Source organism: Thunnus maccoyii, chromosome 3 (assembly GCF_910596095.1).
Source record: "Thunnus maccoyii chromosome 3, fThuMac1.1, whole genome shotgun sequence".
NCBI classification, from domain to species: domain Eukaryota; kingdom Metazoa; phylum Chordata; class Actinopteri; order Scombriformes; family Scombridae; genus Thunnus; species Thunnus maccoyii.
The window spans coordinates 17,628,675-17,639,242 of NC_056535.1; the positions used below are offsets into that span (position 1 = coordinate 17,628,675).

Genomic DNA, 10,568 nt, shown 5'->3' on the forward strand with positions numbered 1-10,568 from the left:
AAATAATTTTGTCCTTGTGTTCTCCAATATTTTGATACAATGCAATTTGTGTTGATATAGTAACCAACACGAAAGCTAAAAACCTCTCAAATACATGCTTTACAAGGCTATCAGCCTCAGCAAATGTCATTCACTGAAGAGAATAAAGACAGGATGACGAGTATATATCAAAATGTTTAATGAACTAAACATTAAGAGGACAATCATACCACAAGAAATGGCAAAATATATATTTACACAAAGACAAAAGTCATCACATGATAAAGTCTGAGGTCACAACCTCACAAAAAAAACTCACAATCCATCCGCATCCAGTCATAACTTAAAGGTTGCATATGATTTACACGGGGAAGATGGTGGTTATTGATAATCACATTCTCTATCATGATACTGGAGGTAATCAGGAGGGCTTCTGAGGAGCATCTGTTGGTAGGAAATCTCTGGTAGGCGTGATAGAGATGTTGGATGAAAATCAGTGAATCGAGCAGGTCTGTCTGTGGACACACAGCTGCTATGCTATTTAATGTTAGCTTCTGTCTTGGATTATGATGATGTTCTTATGATGACTTAAAACACAATTTCAGAAATACTCTTGAATGAATCACTAGTCCCCTGTAAAGATGTTTCAACAATATTAGAGAGTTGTCTATTGTCATCAAGAGTCTGGATAACAGGAAAATTCAGTGTCAAATTCTCTTTTCATAAATGCATTTTGCTTTCTGACAGCAGGGTAAACATTAGTAGAGAAACCGTCTGTCCTTCAAGGCCAAGGATCAAGGCACTGCAACAAAAATCATCTCTACTGATGGAGTGTCCTTGAGCAAGACTTTATATCCTTATCCACTTCAGGGACATAGCTTTAGTAACTCTGTTTCAGATCTCCCTAAGGACAAGGGGCAAGTGACAGAGGAAATTTATTTATTTTTACACCAAAGACTAAAGTGGGGCTGACCCAATATGAGACTCCATAATATACGCATGTCAGCTGATTTATAAATGGTGCAGGCAAGAGACAGAGTTCAGTCAGTGCATCACAAAAATAGTCTACTCTGGTCAGCCAGTTATCACTCTCCCCAAGTGGACACCTTTCCACAAAGCGACCCATATTACAATGGCGGCTAGACCCTGGTCTCATTTACAGAACAGAGTATCACAAAAATAAACACAAACTGACTTGACTCCATTAATTTTTCTTTAAAAAAAAAGAATCTTGAAACTGTAAAGCAAGAAGGTGAGTGTGTGTCTGGTTGTTTCATGAACATCTCCACAAACCAAGAGCTCTGCCCCGTTAAACCACATAGCAACTGGAAGTCTGTAACTGTAACAAGTCCGCTAGTGTAGCACCACAACACGGGAGAAGACACCAGGAGGCTCTTTGCCGTCACCCAACGCTGCACAGAATCCTTCCTGTTGCCGAGCCTTCGCCAGCTTCGCGAGGGAGAGGAATGACCGAGGTTCTGTGACGGCCAGGTCACTGACAACACGTCGGTTGAGCTGAACGCTGCTCTGTACGGAGGAAGAGAGGAAATGTGTTACATACAGACAAGATGAACCAACCACATGAAGAGAACGGAGAGAACTGGTTTGATGCTGTAACTTTCATCACAACTAACCTTTGTGAGGTTGTGCATGAGGACGGGATACTTCATGCCGTGCTCGCGTGACGCTGCAGCAATGCGTGTGATCCAGAGCTGAAGAAATAAGAGCACAACAAACATGATATATGACATTGATTACCTGGTTCAAACAAGGATTTTTGAGTATATGTGATTCATACAAAATTATTCAGTGCAAAAAGTCAATAATCCCATGCTGTAAAAATCAGTCAAAAATATGTTTTTCTTCTTGTTCCTTCAGTTGAATGTTTGAGCTTCACTGTGCAGAATGATGTGTGTGCAGAGTTTGACACTTGAAGGCTGTTTTCACGTTCATCTGCTGAAAGTGGAAAGTTTCCCTCAGCTCACGTTAAATCTGAGTTTAGGACGTGTACCTACAAGCATCATTTGTGACCTCACAACTAGTTTGGAGCCAATCATGGTCCAGTATACAACTTATACAAGTGTGATGTGGAAACTTGAAGTCCGCTTATTCATAGACTGGATTTTTCAGTTAGGGAGAAGGAGTAGATGTCATTTTAAGAATTTTTAATGACGGTAATTGGATTTTCTTTTGTGGAAAAAATATATCAAAAATCATTACTTCAATATATATCATATAATATTTTACCTTTAACAATTAATAAACTAACCTTTTCTGGCTCAGGACCCCCTAAAATGAAGCAATCTCTACTTGTGATCATTAATCACAAGTTATGGCCTTAGTGTGGATCTGACTGATAAGCAGTTCAACCAAATAATGACTTTTGTCCTTCTTGATTATTTCATTTGAAAGATTTAGGGGCCGAGAAAAAGATAAAAGTATAGTAGTAGTAGTAGTATAGTAAAAGTATTGTGTGTGTGTGTATATATATATATATATATATATATATATATATATATATATATATATATATATATATATATATATATATAGTTTTAAAAAAAGCTATATTATAGAAATCTCAGGAAAAAAAAAACATAAAGATCCCCTCCAGACACGTTTTAAAAGCTATATAAAAGACTCTACTTTGAATAATAATTTGTGTCTGATTTGAATATGCAAATATTTTCCATTTCACAAGTTTAACTGCGAGACAAAAGACGTCTCCTTCTTCACTGTAAAGTCCATTCTCAGTGTTTGTGCGCTGGAGGCTTCAAGTTTCCACATCAAACTTGTGTAAGGTGAATATTGGACCAGGATTAGCTTCAAAAACTAGTTGTGATGTCACAAATCCTGCTCATAGGCCTTTAAATTAAGATTTTCAATGAGCTCAGAGAAACTTCACACTTTCAGCAGCTGAATGTGGAAAAAGGCTTCTAGTGTCAAACTCTGCACAAACATCATTCTGCACAGCTAAAACATTCAACTCTAGGAACAAGAAGAAAAACACATTTTTGATTGCAGGGGGAGAAAGTGGAGAAAGAAATGCATGTTTTTTTTTCTTTCCTATCCTTTTAATCATCATGTGACCTTCAGATGTATCCCCCTCCAGGTTGGACACCATCTAGCAAAACAGTTAAATGTTCCTCGTGTACCTGCTGCTACACATTGTTTTACTATCATTTATCATCTTTGGGATTTAAAAAAAATCCACAGTTCACTGTTGGGTGTGGAGACAGGTGTGGTTTCAGTCTGTATAGTCCCAGAGTGCACAGTCACACCTGCCCATCTACAGTATCCGCTACTGGAGGAGATAAAATATCCTCAAGGACTTTTTATTTTACTGCCACAAGCGGTGTGAATTACACAACAATTAGAGGCTATTCGTCCGTCTTGTGCATCAGCCATGTGTTAGAAATTGGGGCCGGTTCAGTATTTTTTTGTCTCACCGTTCTCATGTTGCGTTTCTTGAGCCTCCGAGCTTTGGTGGCGTAGACGAAAGCCCTCCGGACCGCCCGCACAGCCAGGCGGTAGCAGCGGTTCTTCCTGCCTCTGAAGTGCTGTTGGAGGAACCGACAGGAAGGATGATGTTAACTTTCAATATTATAAGGTTAGGATGGTGAGGCGTCTTTCTAACCCGGGTTAGCAGCCTCTCCTCCAGGATTTAGTCTTGACCTTACCCGTGCATGCTTGAGAAGTTCTTGGACTTTCCAATATCTGTCGGGTCCACGACTTCTGATCCAACAAGACAACGTCAGAAACACCATTTCTGTCCTCCAGTCAACTTCACCACAAACTCCCTTTAAACAGAGAGAAAACACCGGATTATATGACCTTAACTCTGCGCCACATGAGACTCGGTTGTAGCTGTTACGAGAGTTCACTTGTACACACGCCGTTGTACTACTGACGGGTTTGTTTGATTTATAATCCGGGGAATCTGGTGTACACGTTTCCTCGGCTCCGCCCGCGTTTGCTTAACGAGCGAAGCCAGAAAACAGCCGAACCACTTCATTCCAGATAAGGAGCATATGCAAGATAATAACGTAATGCTGATAAAAAATTAGTTACAATGTCATCAAATGAACCATAAAATTTAAACAAGCACCTTTATTTTCCCTTCTGTTAAAAGGAGATTGAGCCCTTTTCTCTTTTAAATTATGTCTGTTCTCACTCAAGTAACTTTTGGACTCAAATTTCCTTATTAATTTGGGAATCGAGAGAATGAGAGAAAATAAGAGATGAAAGAATCTCATAAGGTCTTGGTCCCTATTACAGAAAGTAAGGCCTTATTTTTGAATGTAGAGTCTAACGACAGTGAAGTTAAAATTGCTGTGTCTTTGGGGCAAGGTGATTAAGTTGGTTTGCAATATTGTCTATTCACTTTTTAAGTCATATTATATATATATATTTATTTATTTTATTTCCTCTTGTGTTTTTGTGATCAGTTTATTTATTTATTTATTTATTTTACCCCCAATACTCCCTGTACTGTTGTTTGTCTTGTAATATTACTGTGCTGTTAATAAAACTGGAAAAAAAAAAAAACACTCAACATTTCTTCCGTACCGGGAGATGCTGGTACGTAAAACATGCGCTCCCATCAGCGTCATGACGTAGCCACCCCGGACGCTTGGACAGCACGCAGTGGAGGTCAGAGAAGCTCCAAAATGTCGGTTGCAGCGCTGACGTCCTTGAGCCGCTGCGGTGTTTTGGCTTTCCGCTCGCCCGCTGGACTGGTGGTATGTTAACATTTATTAAAAGTTAAGAGGAGTCTTAATTAGCAGGTATTGTCAGTTACAGTTTCTGACAGCGGGGACTGTTTCTGTGCTCAGGATAACGTCACAACACTGAGCGCTGGGCTCCGTCTATACCCTGAAGTAGCATGTTACGTAGTACAGCGAACAGTCATCAGGTAGCTATTAGATAACCACCCAGCCCTCCTGTCAACTGTCTTACACCTGACTTAACAATAACCTTTGTTAATTTGTTAATGTATTGTTTATCAGTTGGTGTTTATTTAGCTTTAAAAGATAGCTTAGACGTTAGAAATCTATGTAATCATAAACGTGACAGGAAACGAGTTAATGTAAACATTGTTCAGCTAACGTTAATAAATAATTAAGAAATATGAGACGTTACTGTAAGAATTTCAGTCAAAAAAAAAACAACAACCAAACAAAACTGTGGAATTTATAACTTTATTCTGTGCAACAGTAGAGTCATGTTGAGTAAATCATGTCACTGCAATGTTTCTGAGGGTCGTGATACACATCAATATGTTATAAATGTGTTGTGATCAGGAATTTGTGTTTGCTTAACCAACAAAAAATGCGTCATGATCATTGATGTTGCTGCCGACAGTGGTTTAAAAGTTTAAATATTAGGCTGTATTTGATGTCAAAATCTGATCACTGATACTTGGATTGAATAATAGTAAAGTTCCTCCAATGAACCGGTAAAAATGAAACCCTGAAACAGCAAATATGCCTCTGTCTTCTACTGGAGTATCTTTACTCTTTTACATTCTGATAGATAGATAGATAGATAGATAGATGGATTTGACAGCAATCAAAGTGCATACAAGACTGCAGTCACAGAGTCCTGACATACAATTAATTATCAAGGATAAAAACACAGTAAAGCTAAAAGCATTTTTCTATTGCAGTCCTCTAAGGGGTAAAGGGAGGTAAGACGGCAGATATTGCAAAATTGCCCTCTGGCGATTAATAAAGTCTTATCTTATTCAATTCAGGCAGGACCGTACACGGCACACCTTCAAACAAACAAAACAAAAACAGAAGAATTATACAAAAGTAAGACAAACTTATGATTCTGTTGCCTGGTCTAGTCAACAAGACAATGAACCGAAGAACTCTATAAAGATCGGTGCAATTGTTATATTTTTAAATGAGTACATCATCTTTTTCTAATTCCTTTGTCCCTGCTATCAGGCGGTGCGGTATGCCCAGACAGCAGCAGCTCCAGCAGCACAGCCCAGGATAAAGAAGTTTCAGATTTACAGATGGGATCCAGATACTCCAGGAGACAAACCCCGCATGCAGACCTACGAGATCGACCTCAACACGTAGGTGCTTTTACTTTCGCAGTGAGGAGACTGAAGAAGCCCAGAATGTGCTACATGGCGTCAATTTGTGTTGTCTTTCATTAGCTACTGTAATACTTCATTAAGGGATCCTGATATCCAGAAATAAAGGCTGAGGTGGAGGTGAATCTGTTAAATTCTGAGAGGCTAGTTGTAAATCTATGAATACCTGTCAGAAATATGTTATATGACCAGTTTGCTGTGGTTCCTTTTTGTTTTTTATTGCAGCAAAGACTAGTACTTTATCAGGTTAAGTATTAACTGTCAAGTCTGCTTATCAGTTAGACTGAATACTGCTGACTTTGGACTGTTAACGGCGCTGCAATGAATTCATATCATTAATAATAACAGCGATGTGGTTCTGGTTGTGTTGACTTGCACTGATGGAAACTTGTTCCTGAGAGCATTGAAAGCATTACACAAGCACGTGTAAACAGAGGGCATTATTAATGAACTGAGAACAGCCCTCAGCTGGATTTAACACAGATGGCTCTGACAGTTTGGCACACTGTCTAGTCCTCATCCTTCATCTGGTCCTTTAATCAGCTTGAGGACATTCTCTACTCACTCCTGTGAACATGACACTGCAACATGCCAAAACAGTCAAAACAGAACCATGCACTCAGCCATGACACTTGTCAGGGTTTTCTTTGGTCCAGTAAATCACACTTAAGATTTCCTGTTATACACTTTCAAGTCTTGACATTCTTGACTTGTCTTATCTTATCTGACTGTGTGTAATCCTCCTCTGTGTAGTTGCGGCCCGATGGTTCTTGATGCCCTGATCAAGATCAAAAATGAGATGGACTCCACTCTGACTTTCCGCCGCTCCTGCAGAGAAGGTCAGTGATATGAAGGCTGGAGTGAGACAACAGCAAATTATTGACCTCTAAATGATAAAACAATCATTAAATGTGGCAAATAATACGTCTGTGTAATTATTCCAGCTTTAAATTATGAAAAACTAATCACCTGAAATGAATTTGTAAAATGTAAAACAACAATTTCATAACTTATTTTGAGAACATGTCAATTAATAGAGTTTAATAAACCACAAAAAAGTCTCAAATTATTCTGTTATGACGCAGCCAACATACAGTAAAGGTCATGTGTTTGTTTGTTCTCGAGAAGTTAAAGAAAACTCCAGGCTTCTGTATTTCAGGGAATACATCAACGTGTGGGAAGCTCTGTACATCACTTAACTTCTTAAAACATTTATTCATACCGACTACCCGTCATTCAACCATGAAAAATAAGAGCTGTGCACATAATAAAACTGCACAGTCTTACTCTTTTCTCCCTATAAAGCACTACGTGTATATATAAGTCTAAATTACTTTTACACCACAATAATAACTACTTCTGTCCAGAAATGTAATAGAAAAGCTGCTGACTTCTCTGCCTCAGAAATAATATTTAAAGCTGTTTTTTTTGTTTGTTTGTTTGTTTTAAATGTCTTGTTAACGCAGGTATCTGTGGATCCTGCGCAATGAACATCAATGGAGGAAACACACTGGCCTGTCTCAACAAGATTGACACCAACGTTGGCAAACCAACCAAAATCTACCCCCTTCCACATATGTATGTGGTCAAAGATCTGGTGCCTGTGAGTAAATATCCTGAATTATGACTCTGCCTGAACAGTAGGAAGTTTATCTGGAGGGGATCCGTAAGGAGTACTGGGACCCTTATTCAGTTTTAATATCAAATCTGAAGTATTTTATGTTTTATTGGTACATTTTTTTGAATTTTATGCCGGCTTGATCTCTGATTGCATTGTGTTTGCAGGACATGAGTAACTTCTACGCTCAGTACAAGTCGATTGAACCCTACCTGAAGAAGAAGGATGACTCAAAGGAGGGGAAGGAGCAGTACCTGCAGACTGTGGAGGACAGACAGAAACTGGTACAGCACTGCTTTGATTTTGGTTTCACGTTTACAGATGCGTTTTCCAGGCGCTCAAAGTCCCATGACACTAAATATCCTCTCTTCCTCTTCTCCTGCGTAGGACGGGCTGTACGAGTGTATCCTGTGCGCCTGCTGCAGTACGAGCTGCCCCAGCTACTGGTGGAACGGAGACAAATACCTGGGGCCTGCTGTGCTTATGCAGGTATGTGTGTAGGAGCACATAAGCATCAAGGATAACTGATAAAATTCTGCAACGGCATGCGAATGAATAGTAAATATGCATACTGTTGTTTTTCAGGCGTATCGTTGGATGATCGACTCTCGAGATGATTTCACAGAGGAGCGTCTGTCCAAGCTGCAGGATCCTTTCTCTCTGTACCGCTGCCACACTATCATGAACTGCACCAAGACCTGCCCCAAGGTAACCAGTCAGCTCACATCCGTAATACGGTACTCACATGCCCATAGGTACGTTGAAAGAGTTATCGGTTGCTGTGATGATTCCTCCCGTCCATACTGAAGTCCCTGACATGATTCCACTGCAAGAGATGGGGGATATTAATCGATTAGTTGATCAACAGATAAATAATTGGCAATTTTGATAATCATTTCAGCAAGTTTTTGAGCAAAAAAATGACTAAAATTCACTTGTTCCAGCTTCCAAAATGTGCCTACTTTCTGGTTTTCATACTCCTCTATGATAACAAAAAGATTCTCTGTGAGTTTTGGACTAAGGACGGATGAAACAGGAATTTTTTAAGAGTAACCACGGGCATCTTGGAATGGACATTTTTCACATTTTACTTTGTTATCTGAATTGTCATGACATATGAACAATTGAGAAAATAATGGGTAGATTAATCTGGAATGAAAGTATTTGCTAGTTGCAGCCCTAGACAAAATACAAAGCCTTCTTTCTGTGCAAACACACTAACTAAAAGTTCAGCTGAGGATAATGTGAGGCAGCAGTCTGAGGTAGACAAATAAAGTGTGTCATGATTTCCCAATAAAGATTCAAGGAAAATATGTGAAGAAAAAGGAATGGAGGAAACATGTTTTTAATGAAATGAGACGTTCTTCCCTCTCAGACGTCATGACAACTTTATTCTTTATTTACAGTGTGTACAGATCTGTTGAACCACATTTTTCTTAATGGGCTTCGCTGCTCAGACACTGATGTATTCATATGCATCTGCATTTATTGGTATTCTGTTTGTTAAATCATTGTTTAATAATCCAGGCTCAGACTAGAATGTCTCATAGTTTGTAGACGTGAGAAAGTAGCCTTAATGTTTTAGGGAAAATGGGAATAATGTAAATTTATCCAAGATCAAGATATAGTTTCTATTCAGGTAATAGAGATTTTAGGTATCACATGTGACTGAATGGAAATGACACAGAAAGACAATTAAAATGTTTTTATTGCTCAAATACAACAGACTCCTTCTTCCCCTGAAGACAATCTTATCCATGATACAGGTTAAAAAAAAAGGAAAGGACAGATCTCGAAATGTGAATTATCCAACAAATTTTTAACTAGATAATAAATCTGAATCAAATCAAAGCAGCGCGATCAGCTGCAGAGTTCAATCAACTACAAATATTCAATGAAGGGATGTGTCGGTCCATGGGAGACTTTGATGAAGTCTTGATCAGGCGAGGGTTTGGGAGCGAGGAATGATCCAGTAAAAGAAAAGGGAATACTGTTTATCTTGTGCCCTTCAGACACAGACTTGTGTTTGTGTTCTGCAGGAGGGCGTCATCGTGCCTCTTCATCATATACCTCGAAATGATTTTTAATGCTCTCTCCTCATCTGTCTCCTCTTCCTCGTAGGGCCTGAACCCGGGAAAAGCGATAGCAGAGATCAAGAAGATGATGGCCACATACAAGGAGAAGAAGGCAGCTGCTATTTAAACCTCCAGTTGTCCTGTACTGCTTTTCCCTATACGATTAAATTATATATTGATTTTAAAAAAAGATTCTTACTGAGGTCTGAAGGGCCAGTACACCTGTCAGCTCCGTCACCACCACCACCACCACCACCACCACCACCACACCCTGCAAGACTGCAGTCGACTGTAATGAAAATGGGTGCGGGTGGGTGTGTGTGTGTGCGTGTGTGTGTGTGTGGGGGTGGTTTGAGGACTTGGTGTTACACAAACGCACATGTACAGTATGAATGCAGGAGAGAAAGTGTGTGTCTGAGTCTTGCGTGTACTGTAACAGAGGTATTTAACTCCAACCCAACTGTTTGTATGTTTGTCCACTCGGGAGACATGATGCTGCATATTCTAGTAAAAACAAGGCGTTTTTCTTTTGTGTTTAAACACTTTTTTTTTTTTTTTTTTTTTTTTAGCTTGTTGCTTTTTAGATTAGCAACAGGTTCACATACATACAGTGTATAAGTTCCCTCAGATCTTCCAACATACCAAATGCAGTCTTTGTTTTGATGAAAAATAAATAGTCAGAATGCCTGCAGCTGTTTTGTTTATTATGTTTCGGTTGTCACAGCGTCACCCTGATTATCCGCTTTCTCCTTTAACACACATCCACAGCGGTTAGCGGCGAGCGTCC

At 39.3% G+C, this 10,568-nt stretch overlaps 2 protein-coding genes across 2 annotated transcripts; one reads left to right on the forward strand and one right to left on the reverse strand.

Annotated features, from left to right (window-relative positions):
* Positions 1-161: 161 nt before the first annotated feature.
* On the reverse strand, positions 162-3,896 carry mrpl20 (mitochondrial ribosomal protein L20). Its single transcript, XM_042406091.1, has 4 exons — positions 3,660-3,896; positions 3,429-3,539; positions 1,614-1,691; positions 162-1,506 (listed from the first exon to the last, which is right to left on the reverse strand). Exons 1-4 carry the CDS (start codon positions 3,744-3,746, stop codon positions 1,333-1,335), a joined length of 450 nt encoding a protein of 149 aa, XP_042262025.1. The 5' UTR covers positions 3,747-3,896; the 3' UTR covers positions 162-1,332.
* Positions 3,897-4,556: 660 nt separating this feature from the next.
* sdhb (succinate dehydrogenase complex, subunit B, iron sulfur (Ip)) lies at positions 4,557-10,468 on the forward strand. Its single transcript, XM_042406068.1, has 8 exons — positions 4,557-4,721; positions 5,934-6,067; positions 6,842-6,927; positions 7,555-7,691; positions 7,874-7,990; positions 8,094-8,195; positions 8,292-8,414; positions 9,828-10,468. The coding sequence occupies exons 1-8, from the start codon at positions 4,572-4,574 to the stop codon at positions 9,906-9,908; spliced, it is 930 nt and encodes a 309-aa protein (XP_042262002.1). The 5' UTR covers positions 4,557-4,571; the 3' UTR covers positions 9,909-10,468.
* The last annotated feature ends 100 nt before the right edge of the window (positions 10,469-10,568 follow it).

Excerpts from the sequence above, each read along its gene's own strand:
- mrpl20 (XM_042406091.1), bottom strand. The coding sequence starts at position 3,746 with ATGGTGTTTCTGACGTTGTCTTGTTGGATCAGAAGTCGTGGACCCGAC. Across the intron at positions 3,540-3,659 it reads AACTTCTCAAGCATGCACGG|CACTTCAGAGGCAGGAAGAA; the intron begins GTAAGGTCAAGA and ends TTCCTCCAACAG. Across the intron at positions 1,507-1,613 it reads TCATGCACAACCTCACAAAG|AGCAGCGTTCAGCTCAACCG; the intron begins GTTAGTTGTGAT and ends TCCTCCGTACAG.
- sdhb (XM_042406068.1), top strand. The coding sequence starts at position 4,572 with ATGCGCTCCCATCAGCGTCATGACGTAGCCACCCCGGACGCTTGGACA. Across the intron at positions 6,928-7,554 it reads CCGCCGCTCCTGCAGAGAAG|GTATCTGTGGATCCTGCGCA; the intron begins GTCAGTGATATG and ends TTGTTAACGCAG. Across the intron at positions 8,415-9,827 it reads GCACCAAGACCTGCCCCAAG|GGCCTGAACCCGGGAAAAGC; the intron begins GTAACCAGTCAG and ends TCTTCCTCGTAG.